This window comes from Zootermopsis nevadensis, unplaced genomic scaffold, assembly GCF_977971745.1.
Source record: "Zootermopsis nevadensis isolate Lab colony 2312 unplaced genomic scaffold, Znev_1.0 Znev_ptg000010l, whole genome shotgun sequence".
Classification (NCBI taxonomy): Eukaryota; Metazoa; Arthropoda; class Insecta; order Blattodea; family Termopsidae; genus Zootermopsis; species Zootermopsis nevadensis.
Window position 1 is genome coordinate 6,729,521 of NW_028259142.1, and position 22,048 is coordinate 6,751,568.

General features: G+C 40.6%; 1 protein-coding gene across 7 annotated transcripts in view; it reads left to right on the forward strand.

The window, feature by feature from the left end:
- LOC110835956 (MAP7 domain containing protein ensconsin) overlaps positions 1-22,048 on the forward strand; it is a 220,188-nt gene that overhangs the window by 21,960 nt on the left and 176,180 nt on the right. For 2 of the 7 annotated variants that reach the window (XM_087346382.1, XM_087346388.1), the window contains exon 1: positions 7,458-7,533. The exons of the other annotated variants lie outside the window; for them this stretch is intronic. In XM_087346382.1, coding sequence (XP_087202508.1) covers positions 7,473-7,533 — 61 coding nt within the window. In that variant the 5' untranslated portion in view covers positions 7,458-7,472. Of the gene's footprint in view, positions 1-7,457; positions 7,534-22,048 lie in introns of those variants that run through there. 7 annotated transcript variants of the gene reach the window in all.

Here is a 22,048-nt window from a genome sequence, read left to right on the forward strand (position 1 = left end):
TCATCCCCTTCTGAATCTTTGACTTTCTCTCCACAATCATTTTCCGATAAACAAATGAAACACCGCCGTGAAAACCTCAAATCCTGATTAAATTAAACATTGGAGAAGAAAAGACACACATTTTCGGGAATTTTACTGATATAGTGGAATGTATGTGCCTCAGAAACCAGTTCGCTCTTTTATTTTGTGAATAAGAAGTAGGAGAGTGTTGATGAATAAATCTTGTGTTGAGGAAATAGGCTGCCTTTATGTTTTACATTGCCTGCTATCTGGTGCTACGCTTATGCTGATGATACGAAAGTTTGTACAGTATAATGTAGTATGTGTGTGGTTTTTTTACATCAGCTAGGAGCATATAGAATTCAAAATAAAAAAAACGCGTAGAAACTTCTGGTATTTATTACAGCTTTCGAGTCGAGAACTTCATTTTACAACAAAACGTTTGTGCAATTGAATGATACATATTATTTATAGCTAGCAAACTCCTGTGATTCTAAGTAGCTTAATTCTTGGCTTACTGAAAAGTAACTCATCACAGATGGAAATGTGTAATGCAGTCTCTTCGATACCCTGTATTTTTAAGTTTTGTCAAGACGGGGTGGATGACAGATGTAAGAACACGTGTTAGACTCTTTCTGGGGAGTGTTTCCTGTTTGTACACCCTCCCCGACGTCACACACATATAGCTCAGATTCTCCGTCATTTTAGAGTTATTCCTGGAGATGACTGTAGACAAGACAAGGGCAGACAGAAACTCCTCGCGTGGAGAATAATTTTAAACATTAAGCATCTTCACTGTGGCTTGGCATATTACACTGACTGAATTTATGTCATTAATTTCTTAGTTATGGGTGACCCATATCTTTCGAATGTCGTCATATCAGGGACATGTGTCTCGTGTATAAGCAGCTTGCAGATTCTCTTAAAGCAATGTACCTCGTATAGTGAATCAGTGATAAATGTGGTAAGCTTAAGAATGGAAATGCAATGTGGGGATGTGGATTGAATTCAGCTGGCGCAGGTTAGCGTCCGGTAACGGCGGTTTAATACGGTGAACTTTTGTTTTGCGTAAAAAGCAGGGAATTGATCGACTGATTGATTACCAGCTGAAGGAGTGGCTAGCTGGATAGTCATGTCATTATATTTCGAGATGTGAGATACAAATTTTGTCCCTTGTCTTTGACTTCGTATCGTTATTATTTCATAATTTTAATGCACATATTTGTGTTACACTTTCAAATGCAGTGTGGGAACTGAAGACGGTCGGTCACTAAGGCGAAACAGCAATTTTTAAAAGGAAACGTGTCGTATCTGTTGAGTGATTTTCTTTGTTTTGACTTCATGCCTTCGAAGCAAAATGTATTACGCCGAAACAGAACATTCTTTAACACGTAGATTTAATTCAACATTTTGTGTCTGACGAAATATTCAGTTGATGTTGAACCCGACCTTGTACATTGTTACACATGTTCAATGTTCTTATCATGCTTGTTAAGACACGACGAAGTGCCTTTTGAGATATTGCTGATAGCTACAAGTTTCACTGTTTTCCTCCAGTTCTGCATGCTACAGACATTATCCGAGAAGCAGTTCGTCGGAAGTCTTGAAGGTAATAAATTGAAAATACCCTGCCAGCAAAGAATTTACTAAACATTGACGATGCTGGTCTGGGTTTTGGCGCTACGTAGGCTCGTAGTTAGATACCACTTTTTCGGAGAAACACTGTCTCCATGTTTGTGAGTGAACATCGGTATCTACCTACCACGGCTGAAGATGGAGACAGTATGTTCATAGGAAACATTTGTATCTACCTACGAGTTTACGTGGCTTCAGACAAACCAACCAAAAAGCTAATTAAGGGCGGAGTCCTGCGCAAGCGCAAGACATCGTCTCTTCCTAGGTAACAATTCCTGCGTACGAAACGCTTTGCTGGAAATTGTAAACAGAGCCTTGTAACTAAAACGGGAATATGCTACGCTCTTAGTGTGGTGTTTGTCGTAAGCCAGGAGTCGGTAAAATTACATAAATTAATAACGCGGTGAATAAAGGGCATAACTGATCTGTTAACTTAAAGACTGCAACTTGTATCTACTTGAAAACGCGAAGTAATCGCGTCTTTCCATACAAGTGAGTTAATAATAGTCTCTTAGTAAGCCGCTAATGCTCTGTTTTTACAAAGGAATAACATTGGCTTACTTGAGCGTTGTGTAACAATTGCCAAGATGCACAATTTGACAAACTCAGCATCTGTGAAAGGTTTTCGTGACTTTGGTAACTGTTCGCCCTCTTTAAAACAGGCTATATTTTGTTTGCAGATTAAAGATGATTCCGTTCAGTTGATTGTACAATTTCTTAGGCGACCGCTAAACAGTCGCACTGATTTTCGTGTTTTGTTTGATAGTGACGTTTGAAATTCTGCTCCTTGAGGACTGACATGCTTTCTTTGCAAATAAGACGCATTGTAGTAGTCTTTTGTCCACTGTTCTTTAAATATCAGGTCCTCATCTGTATCGTTTCTATTGTTTGCAGAAGCCATTTAATTTCAGGCGCAGCTGAGAATTGTGAACTGTGTCAAAAACAAGCGAACTCAAATATGCGGTGCATTTTCATGCTGTGTGTATTCCTGGAAACTGTTCCATATTTATTTATTGTAATAGAAGCATAATGAACAATGACTTGAAAATAAATGCAGGAAATCTGATAAACAAATGCTTTAACAATTAACTTAGAAAACAGGAAGATAAGTGACTTTTAAAATGTTATTGTAAAGGGATTGTTTGTTACCTTTCAAACAATCTTGATTTAAATTTGTTGTTAATGTTATCCATTTTTTGTCATTAATACCACAGTAATTTTTATATTGTTTTTGTTAAATTTCATGTGGTTTGAACAGCAGAACGATAAGCCTTTTGTGCAATAATTTTGTTGTTGTGATGTTTACCCTGACGCTTAAATGTCAGTGTTCTCCTCGGTGGCAGAAAATGTTTTCCATTCTCGCACTGGCTAGTTTCCAGAGGATGCCACGGGCCACAGGTTGTTTACCGCTGTCGAATGCTGTGTTGCGCCATCTTGTTGCAATCAGCGATGCCTTTCAGTTTCATCCAGTGATGAGATGCACGCTGTGAGAAAAATAGGTTTATTTATGATTGGTGTCCGTGTGGTTCTCAGTATTGACGGCAGTCCACTATTGTCTCGAGTTGGTGACCCATTTTTGCATTCTTATTTTTACAGCTATTATTATTATTATTATTATTATTATTCCATCTATTCACAACTTTATAGGGTATTTACTTCTATGTACCCGAGACAAATCTAGTGCAGCAGCTATTTCCGAAATACATTTTGTTTTTAATACGTGCTACATGTATTTATTATTATTATTATTATAAACTATATTTTCATTGCCATGTAAATTTTGTTCATACACAGGCACTAAGGACCTTAGGGCTTATTCATTTTATTACTTCATAATTGTTCCTCTTTAGACAGTCTTGTTGTTTTATATAATGCTTTAATTAGGTCAAAGCTTTAGTATGCCTCGGTTGTATGGAATAATCTTACACAGACAGATTCCAATAAATTAGAATATATTCAAAGAAAATTTGCCAGTTTGTGCAATTACCGAATTTTTCAGTTTAATAACCCAAGCAAATATGAATTGATTTTATCTACTTTAAATTTTAGAACACTTTATTCCAGACGACGACATCTCGACGCGTTTTTTCTTGTTAATGTCTTTAAGGGCAAAATAAATTGTAATTCCATTATGGACGCTGTTGGTTTACGTGTGCCGGCGAGGCAAATAAGAGAATTTTCTACTTTTAGTGTGAGCAATGCGATAAGACATAGTCCTTCAGCCAGGTGCGTCATCGCTGCAAATGACGTATGTAAATCTTTGGACGTATTTAGCATAAACATTGTCTCCCTTGAGGGCACGTTCTCAATAAGGGAAAAGATCTAGATAGGTTGTCTGTTTTCTAGTTTGATTTTTGCTTCTATTTTGTTCCTTGTAATTTATTAGTGTTTTACGTAGATTATTTGCTTTTTATCTAATTTGTATCTTTTTGTTGTACATTTGTATTAGTGTTTGCCCATCATAGGCTCTTCTCTGTTGGCAAACACTAAAGTAAAGGAATTAAATTGAATTATTATTATTATTATCATCATCATCATCATTGTTTTGATTCTAATAGTTTAGGCACACTTACGTGTAAATACGATATTTTAACAACAGTCTGTGTAAAGTATTGAAGCGAGCTAAGATTATTAAGTGAAAGCAGATCGCCTTTACTTAATGTAATAAAATGTCACATACAAGATGAAATTGATGTGTCTAGGAACAATGCTTGTGAAAATTCGTGTACAATTGAGGTTAACTGTCAACTCCTCGCTAGAGAAAAGTCATGCGCGGTTGGTTCCACCTTTCGTCTGTTTTAGGTACTGTTCTCTTGTCTTCTGATTTCCAGAACATGAGCTGCAGTTAACGAACGTGAAATTCGTCTCCCCTCCGTAGCTTCGCTAATAGATTGCATCGCAGTTTGCGTCATGTAACATACGTTATGTAATAAACATGTCCCGGCCTCTGCAATGTCTGTCTGCGTTTTGGGACGTGTATGGTTTGTGTTTTAGATTATTATGGATGATGTGCACATAAATAACGCATATAGAACTGCCCGTCCGCATGCTTGTACATTACTTTTATTTGTATTTTATATGTAATCTTTTATATGTTAATGTGAAGTAAATTTTCTGTCTCTTACAGGTATGTGCGAAAATGTGCTTTGTAAGTTGGAAACCGAATGCAGAATTCTTATATGCGGAAAAATGGTAAGTACCCAGCCTAGTTTCCTCAGATCGTCATATGTAATGTAATTTTCTGTCTGTCTGTCTGTCTGTAAGTTGACAAAACTATAATTTCTTCGTTTGCATTTGTATGAGTCTGTCACCACGAGTGGACAGCTCTGAGGGTAGTCGAGAACAAAGTTATGAGGGCAGCATTTGCACCTGAAAGAGTTGTGGAAGTAACTGAAGGTACGTAGTTGCACAGTGGGGAGCTTTATAATTCGTAGGCCCAGTCCTAACTTTCACCCAACGTTAGAGTGGTTCTTGTGAACACCTTTCGACTCTAAGAGGCGGTTAATTTCGTGACGAGCTAAGAAACTCTTAGCTTTTCCTGCACCACACACTGAACTCACGTCTAGTATTATCTTAGATTAGTCGATGCTGTCTGTACTTCAGCGGGAAAAGTTTAATCCCTAATTTTCTTATCATAGAATATTATTTAGTGTTCTGTCTAAGGACAGGTCCATATGAACAGGATCCTTCCATCCTTTTCTCGGACTGGGACCTGTTCATATACGTTCTTGGCAGATGATCCAGAAGTGGTTTGCCATTGCCTTCTTCTGTGTGTGAATGGAGTAATTGTTGGGATGTCACGGAGAAACCGGGGAAGCCCCCGGAGGAAAACTCCGTGTTGCCTAGACCACGGCCTTGCCCAACACAAGTTATAAATTCGGGCACCGCCGGGAATCGAACCCGAGACCCCAGGATTACAAGGCCAGCGTTCTAACCGCTAGACCACCGTATCAGTAAATCAGTAAATAATGTCTTCTTGAATTGCTCTGGTATATTCCGAACTGTTTTAGGTGTAGAGTGGATCGTTATCAAATTGTGACCAACTTACGGCACTAGGACTGGGACCCATAATTGCTGCTGTGTGTAGACATGTAAACAGCCTAAAATTCGAAAGTTTACCAATTGGCCCAACAGACCACTTGCATTTCTCATGTGGTTTGTCATTCCAAACATACTTCAAGCAAGTCACCTCTAGTGCTGTAAACATCGGTTGGAAGTGTATTCACAGTATAAGTATCACTAGCGTATTATTGATGTAGTTTATCATTATTTATTATTATAAATTGTAATAATTAGTATTCATTATTAGTATTACTCGTTCTGCGTATTAGCATTTCCGTGGCCTAGGCAACACGGAGTTTTCCTCCGGGGGCTTCCCCGGTTTCTCCGTGGCATCCCAACAATTACTCCTTACACACAGAAGAAGGCAATGGCAAACCACTTCTGGTTCATCTGCCAAGAACGTATATGAACAGGTCCCAGTCCGAGAAAAGGATGGAAGGATCCTGTTCATATGGACCTTTCGTCAGACAGAACACTAAATAAATAAAATAAATAGTAGGTGTGAAAGTAGTGGTAATGGTACCAGAAAATTTGTCATTTTTGGCTTCAACGAACAGCTTTTGGTTTACAATTCCTTTATTTTGTCTCCGTCACAGTTTTACGTAATATCGTTCATTGTTAACAGTGCGCAGTTAATTAAATATGGCCACTGAAAAGATCGTATTCGTAGTCGGGGCGAATCTGCGCGCTCGAGATTCGTGAGAAGTAAAAGGCAGGAGTATCAGAGTGGTAGCAGATAACCATCTGTCCACACTTCTACCGAGATTGCTTTGCATCTCGTCTCGTGTTCTGTCGGTAACGTGTTTGGTTTTCATAGATTATGCATTGTTTTGCTCCCACTCGCAAGTTAGTGACGTATTCGATACGCACATAACCACACCTAATACGGCATTACTTTAGGAACTCGGTGTTTGCAGTTAATGGCGTAAGATCTAAAATCGCCAGTGCAGCTGCAGCCTGTTTTACCGACAAACCGCGTTTCGCACCATGACACCATCTGTCTGTCGCCCTTTGCACTACTGGAAGAACGTTCGACGAAGAAACGTGAATAGGGTTACGCCTGTAGGTTTGGTCTTCAGACCGAATGATGTAGCCTCTGCTGTGGAGACGGTTCAGCTGACTTTTTTCGTAGTACATTCACCTTTCCTCTCTGAAGGTCCTTTCTATATGTAGGAAGAAACAAGAGCGGGACATCAACTTCGCTTGGATGGCTTCACAGTGTACTTAAATGTAACCAGAAGGTCGTAAATGGCTCGTTTGCGAGAGTGAAATCCTCACACCAGTGCAGTTTGATAATTTGTAGTACTATATCCATAATCTCCGTTGAAAATTTACGTGTTATGTGACGTTTATGTTTGACAATCGTGGTGATAGAGTTTTGTTTTGAAATTATCCACAGTATATGCAGTTGGCGAAAGATGAATTCCTTCAAAGCGTAACATCCTGGTCTATCAACCGCCCGTTATAAATTCAACCGTGGTTCGGAACTATTCAAGCACACCCGCGCAAATACGTGTTTCGGCGACCGCTCACGAGGACAGTGGGTGTCGCGTTCATACGCAGGCTCGGCGTCTGCCTTGTATCGACCGACATTTTCTGGCTATCGCGGCCTTCGTAGCTGATCATACTCTTGTTTTCGGTCAGTATAGGCCAGAGTAGCACTACCAATAAACACCTCATACGTGGCATTTTTTTTCCTTTGTTACTGATGGGAATTCCTGTGATATTCTGAATGAGTTTAGAGGGAGGGGCGGAAGCTGCTGGCCTTTAGAGCTATGTGGTGTTGTAGGAAGGTCATTTCGGCGGATACACCACCAATCACTACTATACTCAAAGGTAAAGCTTGTCGCACTCAGCACATCGCTTTGCACCGCTTTACTTATTATGCTTCAACCATGGAGACACGAACACGCTTTACCTAACAGTTTTAGTTGCTTCCGTTTTAGGAATCTTCATGTCGTCGTCATACTTGTATGCTTTTGTGTATGTTCAAATGCTGGTTTTTTATTTTCGCGGCTGAGTCTGGTAGAATTTTGCCGACGTTTCAGCATTGCTTCCTGCCTCTTGCCATGGCGATCGCCTGTGTGATGAAGGCATGTATGTCTGAAACGTCTGTAAACTTCTACCGGACTACATCGGCGCAAACAACCCAAAAGACAGACTGTAACACGTGAATACTTGATGCATCGCTTGTAGAGACATGGTCGCATCTTTTATTTCCCGCTGTATTTGTCTCTCACGGAGCTGTGGTAATACATATTTATCTGATTTAAAGTAGGAGAATCCACACGCTCTTTGAAGAATGTGTGTTTTTATCACGCTCGGATGTACAGAACAGTTGACTTTTACCGTACATTATCTCGGACATTTCTCGCGACGTGTTGAAATGGTGGTAAGTCGTTTTGCGTGTCTGTCTTCTGCGAAGTTTTGTTCTGAAACTTCATAAGGCTATTTTATGATACGTTCGGTTCTTTTGTATAGAAGGCAGAATGGATTCGTCGAACTGCAAGGTTTCTTCTTTACTTACAAACGGTTCTTTCTGTCTTTAAGCGACAGCTCTGTACCAGAACATCTTTCGTGGTTTTGTGTTACTTTTTGTTTCTAGAGTATCGACATAGGACTGGACAAATACAGCTCATCCACTCAACCGTGGCGAAAGGAAAATCCGTACCCGTGGGTGACACTTTCTGTTGCTATGTAATGTCAGAGTAAATATATATGATAAAATATGTTTGTAGTATACCGTCATTGTCAATTTACGCTGATGTTCAAACGCGTATTGGAATTTTGTTTATTAATAGCCCGAATCAGACTGCTGTTAGGCTCGTGGTCGAAACAGGGACAGAGTTCTTTACGTAGACTTGCCTAAGTAACCGTTTCAAGGCGTTCCCTTGATGGTGGTGCCGAGAAATGTTTCCTAAAGCTTCGTGGTTTTCACTTACTCTAAGGAATATTTGGCCTTTGCATTATTTGTCTGGACATTACAATGTATACGTGAATTGGAGGGTAATATCAGACGGGAGATAGGAGTTGAAGGAGACTGGATTTTGTTGGCCCAGGACAGGGTCCGGTGAAGGGATTTGGTTAATTCGGTGATGAACCTTCGGGTCCTGTAAGCCATCTTGTTAGTTGGTTAATGTATATGCATTTTAATAACTCTTCATGCAGCCCAGTTTTGAATCTTCATGTAAAACACCACTGATATTACTGAGTCGTAGGTTGTCCATTCCTGTGGATGTTAAATATGAATTGAGAGTCAAGAACTCTGTCGCGGAGAGGATTGTACAGACAGGATGTTTTTCAGAATTTGTACCGTCGTCTGACATCTTGAGGTGGCCTAATCGTTCAAGCCCTCGATGTGTGATGCCTGTCTGCTGACTAGGTACTAACATGTACTTAGTTTTTTCTGAATTTACTTCTAGCCCCACCTGTCTACTAGCCTCTAGTAAAACTTCTGCGTTCCTCTTTATTGTATTCATATCGTCCCCCAATAAATTAACATCATCAGCATATGCCAATAGCTGATGTGTCCCGTTCAATTGCAAACCCTCCTGCCTATCTTGGACTTTCCTGATGGCGTATTCTAGCGCAAAGTTAAAGAGCAAGGGAGACAAAGCATCTCCTTGTTTCAGGCCGTTCTTGATGGAAAATGAGTCTGTTAAATATTTACCTATACGAATTTTGCCACAGGTTTCATTTAATCACATTTTTATTAGACTCACTAGCTTCTTTGGTATACCAAATTCTGTGAGAATATTGTGAAACTATTCTCTCTTAACAGAGTCATAGCTTTTTTTAAATCTATAAACAACTGTTGTACGGTCCCACTGTACAAAATTTGCGTTACAAATAAAAATAGGATAATTTTAGTAAAGTTCAAGAACATATCTGCACATTTTTCGGAGAAGTATATGGAATCCACTGATGGTCTCAGTTGGTAGCGACGTGCAGAAGTATTTATGTAAAGGCAGGGGGTATTAGCCTACATAGTGTACCCCCTCATTTACAAATGATTTAAATTGTGACTGGGCAGTGTGAGAGTTGAACAGTAAGCGTCCCAAAACGAGAATCTTTGGTCAGATTGACAGGTAATGTGTGAGGTCGTCAGGTCCCATTTACAGAACTATTTTAAGACGTAGGCCCACAGCCACGATTTTGACCTCATGCAAATTTTGCGGGATGTCTGCCCCTTCTTAAAGTGTAATTCATTAACGTTTACTGAACTGCATTTGAAGGGGAGGGTGCCAAGTGCACATCTTGCTTTCTGTTGCAAGTGTCAAGGCCAATTTCTCAACACCGTGCCGTTATGTCTGCCCTGTCTGCTGCTTGCCCGTGAGGGACATTTGACGGAAAACACCGGAACATGTTTTTACAAAATATCTTATGCTGAGCTTGTCTTTATGTAAGTAGCTAGTTTTATATTCACGACGGAATGGCAGATGTGAAGAACGCGCTTAAAACTTAAAAGGCAGAGAAGTGTCCTTTTTGATCTTTGGGACATCTGAAGCACGCTGTTTTGTAACTTCGAAATTTTTCTCTACTTTGTATAAAATGCAATAAGAGTTATGTTCGTTCTAATAGGTGTGCCCAGCTCCAGGGCCAAAGGTCAGTCTTGCTACAGCTATCATTACTGTGTCATTTTGACCAATTGCGTCTAATTGTGATTTGTCCACGCTACGTCGACCTTTTATTTGCTTTCAGTACCTCAATAAGTCTTCTTATTTTATCTTGGAATTTTGAGTATGAAAGTGATCATTATTGTTTTAGGCAAGTAACGATACCGGAATTCTCTTCTTAGGAACTTGGTTCAATCGTAGAGAAGTCCTTACGGGATTTGTAGTGAACTGGAGAGTAATTAGTTCCCAGGTCTACGTTTTCTGTCGTAGTAAATACACTAGTGCTGCAATAGCTCTGCGATCTTAATTAAGTTTGGTCTAATAGGCCCCTTTGAAGCGGCCAATGGAAATCAGTTGTAATCCACTTCTACCGCCATAACATTGGCTCTCATGAGGGTCCCTAGCGTCTCTAGAGAATACATGGTATAACAGAGAGAAAGAGAGAGAGACATCGGTGGGTTACAGGACCATATCGTTTGTGAGAAGGCTGCGTATTCATGGTGTGAAATTATGTACAGTATGATTGAAAAGTGACGCAACCCATTCCTAATACATGTTCTGTTTGTAAATAAAAAAAATTACATTGAAACCAGAAAGCAAACATCAGTATTATAATAATTGCTAGAAATTTCCTTCGTGTTCAGCGTAGTATGCGTTCATTTTTTTCCTCATATGTGATACGACGTAACGTTTTTCTGTACTGCGTGCTTCCTGTGTCATGGAAATGGATCACCAGACGAGAGATAATGTAGATTTGTTTAGCATGGGAATCGGGGAATGTATCCCTACACACATTTTGGAAAGTTAAGTAAGAACCAGATGTCAGGAAGTGTTCGACAATGAACACTCGTTGTGTTTTTGAAAAGGACATCGTTGCATTCCAAGCGAGCAGGTTACAACATGACGTGGCCTGCTTTGGATCTCGTATAGTCACAGATATCGTGTGTTTATTAATCCGATCAAATTGCATTGAATTCCAACCATCATTAAATATATTAATATCGTTCACGTGACTTTTCCATCATAATTCCTAACACCACGCGGTTTACTGTACATGTTTTGAGTTTCTTTTTATCGGTGTGGGGCGAGGGTAACCAGTGGATCAGTGGCAAAAAATCATTTGGCACAATTTGAAACGGTAGTTGAGAAACGTAACCCTGGAATCGAAGCAGGGAATGAAGTAAACTGAAGACTGTAAGGAGCAGCGTATTGACCGCCCCGCCCACGTCGTCAGCTGGTGCATCATGCGCCTCTGAGTCACGAAGGACATGCTCAGTGGGAAGACAGATCACTCATGGCACGTGTCACCTCTATTTGCCATTGTATCAAAAGGCAGTCACATCAGACTACAATAAGATGAAGGGGTTTGACTGCAACACGCGTGAATAAAATTGTCACAAGACAGATACTCACTGTATTTGAATTATACGTATATCCACAAACGTCGTCTATCTGGCGGTAGGCACAGTTTGTACTCTGTATGAAATGCAATTAACAACAACGTAGATTCTTCTCTCTTATACATAAGAATTTGTCTGCAAAATGTCGGGTTCTTGCGGTCGACAGTTCTTCTATAGACCTTAAGCATGGTAGTGACATGCTGGACTCTTCTTGGGCATTTAAATTGCTGTAAACGAAAGGCCGTAAGAGAAAAAGCTCAGTACGTTTTTGGCTCCTGCTGCTGCTATTGTCATACTACGTCCACGATTTATAACCTTTATTCGTAATTCTATTCTGTCTTACCACGACTTCTGATAACGCCACTGGATTAATTCTCCCTTTTACGTTGTATTTTGTAATGCATTTTCCAGTGTTTGTAAATCAACAGCATCAGTACAATTTATTAACTTAAACTCCCTTGTAAGATAAATATTCATTTTCGCCTTTAGTAAGCAGAGCAATCTGTCCCTACACGTTTTCGTTCTGGAATGTAGAGTATGAATGAGCCGGGATAGCTCAGTCAGTATAGTGACTAGCTACGGGCTGGACGACCGGGGTTCGATCCCCGACGGAGGCAGAGGATTTTTTTTTTCTCTAGCCTCTGCGTCCAGACCGGCTCTGGGGCCCACCCAGCCTCCTCTACAATGGGTACCGGGGTCCTTTCCCGGGGGTAAAGCCGGCCGGGGCGTGATGCTTACCACTCACCCCCATCTAGTGCCGAGATCAAGGAAGAGAGGAGCTATACCTCCACTCACCCCAAACGCCTACATGGCGTATAGTGGGACAAACGTTACGTTACGTTATGTAGAGTATGTGTTTAGCATTCTCTTCTATCGACCATTTCTCTTATTCCTTATACAACATTCAGCGAGTTCCTCCTTACGCCACTTGTTTTATTTCACCACTCGTTAAATTCCAAATTGGGATCTGTTATTCGCAGTATTTACACGTAAAATTTGGTACAGACAACTTGCGCGAAACGGAACCTAAGAAGATATCGATACCAGTAGGTCGACTTGTGTCTGATTACAGTATTAAATTGTTGCATAGCCGATAATCAGTAGGGCCTACGTGATGCCCTTAAACGAATTTGACAACTTTCAATTAATTTTTATGCGTTATTTGCACAAAATGCACAGCGAGAACACACAATGGGCTGGTCGTGTCTCTTCGTCCGTCCATCAGTCCATCTGTCCAGTCGATTCTACTCGAGAACCATTGGACAGATGAATGAAATTTTATATTTAGGTTGTGATATTCTGCACGACCTCAAAATGACAGAGGAGAACCACGAAAATTAAGGTTGGGAAAGCTGGAAATCCGATCTGGATTCTGGGTTCTTCTCGATCACAGTACCTGTACCACGACCAGTACACGTGTGGTGAACAGCTGCTGTGACGTCAGTTGTGTGTCGAGCGTCAGCTGTCTGGCGCCCCAGTAACTTTTTCGCAGAAAGTCCGAAACCTAAACGAATATGGGGATGTCGTGTTTGGAGGGGGGACAGACAATTTTCGAAAATACTCATTGGATCTCGGTGAAATTTATTATTGGGATAAGCTGTATACATTGAACATTTAATAACTTTTTTAGGTGAAGCTAAATCTGAGGTGTATCGATTTGATCAAAACTAATCATAGTACAAAAAAGATGTACTTCTCTTGAACATTGAAATGTAGGTTTAGACCTTATGAAAATCTCGAACTTTTATCGGGAGCATTGTTTGATATGATCTGCATTTAATGAAATAGAATGAAAATACGTAATATCTTCCACATGTTGTATGATATGTTTGTAAAAAATACAAATAAGCGCATATATAACTATTATTGTTACCAGGCCACTGGGGCTAGACGACCGGGGCTGGATTCCCGGCAAGGACTTTTCGCCACCACGTCCAGACCTAGTCTGGGATCCATCAGTTCTTAATGCGTTTTGTATTGAGGTCCTTCCCATGACGGTAAATCAGCTGACGAACGACATAGGTCCATTTATTGGCCAGGTTAACATTTCGTGGGGTTGGACTTCCCCATTCGTCTTATATCGGGTTCCTTATCGTAAAGTCTAGTTTTTGAAAGACTTCTGTCGCAATAATACTTGCTGAGTACGTAGATTATTCCCGGGAATTTCTAGTTTGAACATATTCTGATATTGGCAACCTATGGGCATTGCACCATTATTGTGTGTGTTCAGATACGTGTGATATATTGTTCAGTTCAGGCATACCTCGGAGATATTGCGGGTTCGGTTCCAGACCACCGCAATAAAGCGAGTCACGCGAATTTTTTGTTTTCTCAGTGCATATAAAAGTTATGTTTAAACTATACTGTAGTCTATTAAGCGTGCAATAGCATTATGTTTAAAAAACAATGCGAGAATTACCAAAATGTGACACAGAGACACGAAGTGAGCACGTGCTGTTGGAAAAATGGCGCCGATAGACTTGCTTGACGCAGGGTTGCCACACAAACCATCAATTTGTAAAGAACGCAGTATCTGCGAATCGCAATGAAACGAGGTATGCCTGTATTTGTCAGCGTTTGGTACAATACGTTATCTCTTGCGACCTTCCTGTACAGTGACATGATGTAAGGATTTCCTCATGAAGCTGATAGGCGCTTAGCTAGTGAGGTAATCGCCGCCTGTTACGAACCGGAATGTTCTTTACTGTGTCTTCAAGCGCTCGCCACTGCCCGTATCCTGAGCCAGGTATTTCAAGTCCTCATCCGATCCTATTTCTTTGAGATTTGTTTCTATGTTGTCCTCCCATACGCGTCTATCTATGCTTTCCGGAAACTGACGAAAACCACACACAAAAAAAGTGGATTAGTGGGGAAGTGTTTGTTGAATTGTTGTATCTTTGGCGAAAATACCAAAACTCCGCTCGATCAACCAGTTCTCTTAATTTGCGACAATCCTCTTAGTCTCATGGTCCCACGGCTTGCTTGTCACCGATTACATCCTTGGGATTTAAAATTGTGTGGTCCACCACGTGACTTCTATGATCACATGAGCGGTTATGATGGACACTAGTTTGTGGTAAACCAGAGTTCTGAACCGAGTTGTGGCACCGATCTGTGCGACGTGAAAAATGAGTCTGTGCGTGATGCAGTGGATGGTATACTTTTCAGGGGTGCGCGTGTTCCTTTGCGAAATGAAATTTAAGGAATTTGCTATTTCCGCAAGGTCTGATCTGTAGAAACCGAACTGGGTGGGTAATGCCCTTCCCCTTTCGAACCGTTTTCAGAAACATTTGTCACAATTAAATGTATAACTTCTTGCGGACGCTGCCTTAAACATGCCCAGTGTTGGTGTATGTTGTACATTTTATAGCCATTTTATTTTAAGTGATCTTTATGAACACATTTAAAACCGTTGTCTACCAATTGTTTTTATCATCTAGGTAAGCGTTTCTCAACCTATGGTACGCATACCACTGGTGGTACGCGAACTAAGTAAGACAATCAAAAGATAATATTAACATAAGTAAGTCTCTGAACGCATTTGGTTAGTGGTACATTTAATATGTTAAATTAGAATTAGTGGTATGCTAGCGAAAAGGGTTGAAGACCCCTGATCTGGGTTCAATATCCTTTTTATCTTTTCAACCTTTTTGTTCCATTTCTGGAGGTTATGTGCCGTAGAGTTATCTTCGGTGTTAATTCTGAAGAAAAGATTATTTCCTGTTTGAGGGTACAATATAAACATTCTTCTGGGTGGGGCGGGGAAATTGAGACTTTTGGGTGGCTGGTTGCTGCTTGGTGTAACCCTACATACGCGGAATGTTTTCAGAACTGGAGGTGCATTAACACGGTCTCGATGAGGAATTTTGTTTCTCTGTATTTGCCGTTTCGGAGGCTGGCATACAACAGTGAGGGGTGCATTGATCCTCAAGTTTGTTCCAACTCACATGGCGTGAAGCTGTCGACCGAAACCAAACGACGCGGCGGTTAAGGTGTGAAGAAACTTGGACGGTGTTCAGATCATGAAACGTTTGTATTTTTAGAGTTTATCTAAGGCGGGTATAAATTTAGTTCGTCGGAAATGACTTTTGTAAGGAATTGTGAGGCAGTAAGGTGAACGTTGGCTTAATGAATGCTTTGCGAACAGACTGCGAAGTAGTACTTAATTTTAACACTAGTGATTTTTATAAATCGGTGATATGTTTACGGACTTCGTCATGAACATCGCTGATAATTTTGTTGTCCTGTTACAAGGATTTAACCCTTTCTTTGGATGTTGTGATATCACGTTCCCTGCAATTTTTTTTTGCATTCTGTTTGTGTCGACCAACTTCAGGATTCTGTTTTCGGTATCGTTTCTGAATGTTCTTTTGGTAGTTTTTCCCATTTGCTTTTTTCTGACGTCTTTATTGTCTGTTTGTTTATCACTCGCCATTCTGTACATTGAGGTCTCTCTGAGGGAACTCATTTCTCCCCACTCCATTCTTGTTTCGTCTTTTGTCGACACCCATTGGCTTCATATAGGACCTAAAAACATTTGCGTTGCTACTATTCTATAAGATTTTAGTAATCATTGTTTTTGATATATCCCTAGCTTCTTTCTTATGACTGTCGAACTCTAGGACATCATTTTCCTCTCTCTCAGAGTGACCCCACATCTTAAATAAGTTATAAATTACAAATTTTAAAGTGTTTTATTATCTGGATCAGTGTCTGCTCTTGTACGCATATATTCTTTTCACATAAATGCAGTTATTTTTGATTTAAGATGGAATTTACATGTCGAACTAATTATATTAGCGTGTGTAATGTGGAAATGACTCTCTAGAGATCATCTTTCATGCAGGTCACAGATCTGATCTTAAAGGCAAAAGAATATTTATGTGAATCGGAATCATTGAGTCCGAAGATGACTGTCTTTTGGGTTGTTGCGCCTTGTAATCAGGTACAAGTTTACCGACGTTTCAGAGGTCCTTGCTACCCCCATCATCGCCCATATTGCACTGCGCAGCAACCTAGAAGACTTGAAATCTCACGTCTTTGAAGTTAATTACTTTTGATTTTTTTCTCTCAAAAAAACATCACGCTTGTATTGAACAGATTAATAACAGCCAAGCCCGACGCCTTGATTTATTATTGATTGGTGTTTGATATATTATTTTATTCACACTGTTCCTCCATTTTAAATTATTATTTAAGTATATATTTATCCATATTGTACTGCTCTTATTACGTTTACTGGGATTTTTTTTTCGATTATGCGTGTTTAAAACCTTTTCGTAGTTTGCAAATGCAATGCATGTTGGGAGTTCTCAACTTTTCCACCACGTGTACCATTTAAAATAGGCCAAACGATGCGAATGTAGGATAATAAATAAAAGTTTTCCCCATTTATATACTTCGAAAATAAAGTTGTGTTGTTCGATAGAAAATGTGCCTACAATGAAACCGCACCTGCTTACCTGACTGTGGTGAAATTGTCCTTTGTCCTTTATCGAGCCCCACCGATGCGGACTTAGGGAATGGTTTGGGCCCATAGCTCAACGCGCACACCACGAATTGCGTTATTTTGTGCTCCATTGTTTTATTGTTTGTCGTCTTGCCCCACGTGCCCTTTCTCATTTAACCAAAACTTTTATTTATTTATAAATCCAGACTGTTGAAATAAATTGCTCAACTGTTGTGCCGAATCTGTGCGTTGCACGTCCGTTAGAAGTAAACGGCATGGGAATCAGAGGAGCGTGGAGGGGTAACAGATAAATAAGCAGCATTCTGTTCAAGCATGTACCATCGGTAGCGCCTGTGACCAGGCCTGACCTGAAGCCACTCGCTTTCTTACGATATACTCTGCCAAGAGTCCTGAAGAATTGAATGACGCTGTAGATCATTTCGTCACACTCCTGTTTTACATGAGAAGGCACGCCGTTTGAGTAACTGCCTCGGCGAAGATAATATTTCTGGACAATGATTGGGTAAAAAATGCTAATCAACCTGACATCCTCGTACCACTAACAGTGGTAAAAGTAGGCTACTTCCTGTTTCACAAATATTTCGCCACACAGATACTTAGGTGATATTTGTAATGTGAAGGACGTTTACGGAGTAGGATTTGAGATTGTCACGACGGGATGGACGCAGGAAGGACCTCTGAAACGTCGGCAAACATCTACCAGACTAAAGATTAATGTCCTCTGGGTTGTTTCGCTGTGTAGTCTCTGTAATCTGGTAGAAGTTTACCAACGTTTCAGAGGTCCTTGCTGCCTCCATCATCAGACAACCTAGAAGACATCCATCAGCGTTTACCGACAGTGGCGTGGAATACTACAATTTAGTCACAAGTAATTAGCCAATTAAAGATGACAGAACAGGTCTTCGCAAATAGCACGAAGGAAATAGTAACGGCCCTCTTTTATATACAATCCACTGAAAACATTTCTCCATCCGGCCTTCAGAAAACTACAGCTTTCTTAACCCTGTCAAGCGCAGGACCTGCTTTACGTGTCATTCAGTGAATCTGCAGTTTTCTGTGTGTTTTTGTAGTTTCCGTGTAATCCTCGAGATTAAAATCCGTTTCTTTTCCTAAACAGTATGAAACAACTGGTCTTTTGTTATGATACGTGTTACATGTTAGAATCAGAAAAGACAGTAAATAATGTTTGCAGTGTGGGCGGTAAAGAATTACCCAAAAATATGTACACACATTCAAGAATCCACTGTCCCCACTCTTTGCCAGCTGTAAGAAGGTGAGATCGTGTGGTATCAACAATACCATCTTGATGTCGAGGTCTATCTTGGCAAAAGTTTTCCCGACCTGTGGATATATAGGACGCAGAGGATCTGTTGACTACCCCCTACGATCGTCAGATTTAACCCCAGCTGACTTCTTCTTGTGGGGTTACCGAAGAACGCGGTGTCCAGCACAAGGCAAGCAAAACCTCAAGAGCTCCGACAGAAATTGAACGGTCTTGCGCAGTTCCTGCAGCAAGTTTGGTGGTTAATTGTCAGTCGGTGGCTCACCGCTGTCGACTGTGCAACGAAGCTGACGGTGGTCATTTTAAATACCTGCACTAGATTCGCTAATTCACAAAGTGCCAATGCGGAATGTCTTTATTTCATTCATTAAATGTGTGTGTACATATTTCTGGGACAATCTGTGTACACTGACCCCGTCACGTATAAAACGACACGAATTTCAATATCGACTCTTGCAGTCGCATCCCGATGTTGCAATGTTTGCATTTCGTACAGACATAATTGGTTAGTTGTTTTGTCGCTTGATAAGCCCTTATCATAGACATAGACAAACACTGCGTCCCGAAATTTTGTTACCATTCAGTGTATTCTCGTCTTATTCGATTCTTACTTGTCAGGATACGCACTGTTAAATACTTCTCGAACGGTAGAAAACGATATTGATGTTCGAGAATGAACGCACTTTCCGCTCGTGAGTACGCCATGTTATCACCTGCTCTATTGCTCAGTTGGCGCTAGTAGTAAGTAGCCTGGCAACCACTAACCTCGAAGCTTTCACCATCTGATGAATATGATTGAAATATGAGCATCGACGTTGTTTTATTTGGCGTTCATTCAGTGGATATTGTTATTATGCTATTGATTTGTTTAGAAACCAATGTGCCTTTTCAGATGTAATGTAACACATAATAGGCCTGTTTTTACTGTATGGATACATACGTATTATTGAAATATTTGTTATTTAGATGAACGATCATTGGTAATTATATATACCATTTACTTTTAACAGTCAGTAAATCTGCGTTTATATTTATGGGTTCCGCATGATTTTCAGAATAAACATTGATTATTTTCCCAAGCTTCATTAACGAGTTGATCTCTGTAATGGAGACGTTTTGTGTTTTCCTTTCGGTACGGAATGAATTATTTAATTTTGCTTAGACGAGCTTCGTTTTCAAATAAGTTAAAGGCGATATATGTAGAGCTGCCATATTGATAGGACGTATGATTAATTTAGTTCCTAAACTTTATATTATTATGCTCGTAAGTTTTAATTAACATGTCCTTGAACGCCAGACGTTAAACGTGGCACAGTCGTGTGGACGACCAACCCTGGGATCATTTGCACCGCTAGTTATATTGAAGTTTTTCCACATGTACGTACTAGACTGGAAAAAAGATAACTTTGACTACCTTAGCATTGCATTAATAAAGAATTTAAATTTTATGCCAATTACGTATTGGGCCAACTCACATGCGAAATAAAACACTAAAAGTGTTGAAAGGAAAGGAAAGTGAGAGAAAATTAAAAGAAACAAAGATATATTATTTGAATCTTCTGTCTGAAAAAGAACCAAAATAATTTATTTACGTTGGACCCGGTATTGATGTTTCATTTGGTAACTTTACTGTTAATTTCCGCCAGTCGGCAGACTTGTAGCTTAAAAGGCCTAACGCGAAAAGTGCGTGTGTGCGGGCAAGTTGTTGGGTATTGATTGATATTAGTAGTGGGTGTTGGGAGTTCACTCACCCTCAGAGGTACAAGCGCTTACGTGTGAAGGAGGCTGCTGTTACCGTCTGCAATTTCATCCACCTGCCCTGTTTTCTAGACGACACCGTAAGAGAGGAAATCAATACTTGCAGAATAACCCGTGACTTGAAAGGCGAGTTCATTTCCAGGTTATCAAAATCAGTGCGTTTTTATCTAAAATATATAAAATCATGCATACAAACAAGCCTAACGCGTTTGGTATAGAGTGTTTATCAAAGTGTAAACAGTTTTGTTTGTATGCATGATTTTATATATTTTAGATAAACGTTCAACACTGAACGGTTTACAAGGTTTTAATATCAGTACGTTACTTTATTGGCCTAATAGATATTTGTTTACCAGCTTCGTATCACAGACGTGTTATGCTAGTGCTTTCGTAATAGGACAGAGATTTTTAGATTTCAGTTATTTGGGCTAGTTTCTTTAACGACGTGGCGATGTTCATGCCTGCCAGTGGTATGCAATATTTCAGATGTGTACTCCTGAAAATATGGCTGTCTTCTGGGTTGTTAAGCCGTGTAGTCTGGCGGAAGTTACCGACGTTTCACATGCGATCGGAGTAACCAGCTGTGAAGCGCCGGCAAACTTTTGCCAGACTGCACGGCCCAGAAGACTGTAATTTTCGTATTCGCCGCCGTGAGAAACTGTGATCTAGCTCAAGAGAAGGTTCAGTGGTGTGTTATTATGAAGTAGAACCTTCCAGTTCCGTAAGAGAGGGAAATTTTTGACCGGCTGGACAGGTGTTGGTTTCTCAAGGTCATTGCTGCAGACTTAGTTCCCGCGTACGCCCAGAGAGAACGCTACTGTCCAGCAGCTCGTGTGCACACTGTTGGTGCGCTGCAGAATAGACATGTTAGGCTCGATGCACACGAGCGAGTTATTTTGGCGAGCTCGCCGCGTCATTTTCTCGCGCGTTTTAGTAGTACATGTGAAGCAATGGAGCCACGCACACTATGGCGAGGACGCGGCGAGCTATTTGAGCTCGCCAACCACTGCTGCTTCGCAGCGAATTCGCCGATCGCCGCGAAGCAGCAGACTGTGTGAGAGCATTGGGCAGTGCACACGTGGTTCGCAACAGCTCAGAGTCACAACCAGCATTTCTAGAGGAGGTATTGCAAGCCTCATCGCAGAATCTTTACTTTTGATGGATGCATCCAGGTTTGCTGCTAGCTCATCAAACGACTTTATACTCATACGAAAATAATTATGAAATTTACTTTCGTCTTCTCTTAAATCTATAAAAACTGTCACGAACGCCCCTTTTAACAGCCGTGAACTAACCAACGGGTGTGTCCAATACTTCCTATTGCGTTTTTTAAGGATGTATTCATAAACGAAATAGGCAAAACTACACGTTTTCTTCTGTACACATCCATTTTGGTTGCCATCCAATCTAGTACTGGTGAGAGTTTTTCGGCGTGCTCGCAGCGATGACGCTACGTGTGCACTGTCACGGGTTTTCTCGCTGCGAGCACGCGCGGCATTTTCCCGCTCGTGTGCACCCGGCCTTAGAAGACTTCGCTCGTCACATGGGCACACATCTCCATTCTTGTAGACAAAACGGAGTTGGCGAGTGTAATTCCTGTCTCAGATAAGAGAGCAGGTCTCGTTGCACGCATGAGTGAGATGTGGAAGCGAGTTATCAATCGAGATAAGGTTGGACGGCCAAAGGGTTTTTCGAAACTTTCCACGATTGTCTGTAAATGGAAAGTTGCGACATTTGTAATTTTTGAAATAGCTAAAAAGTAAACAAATTACAGCTTTCCACATCCTCTGTACTTCAGCGCCAGATGGCTTCATATCCTTGCTCG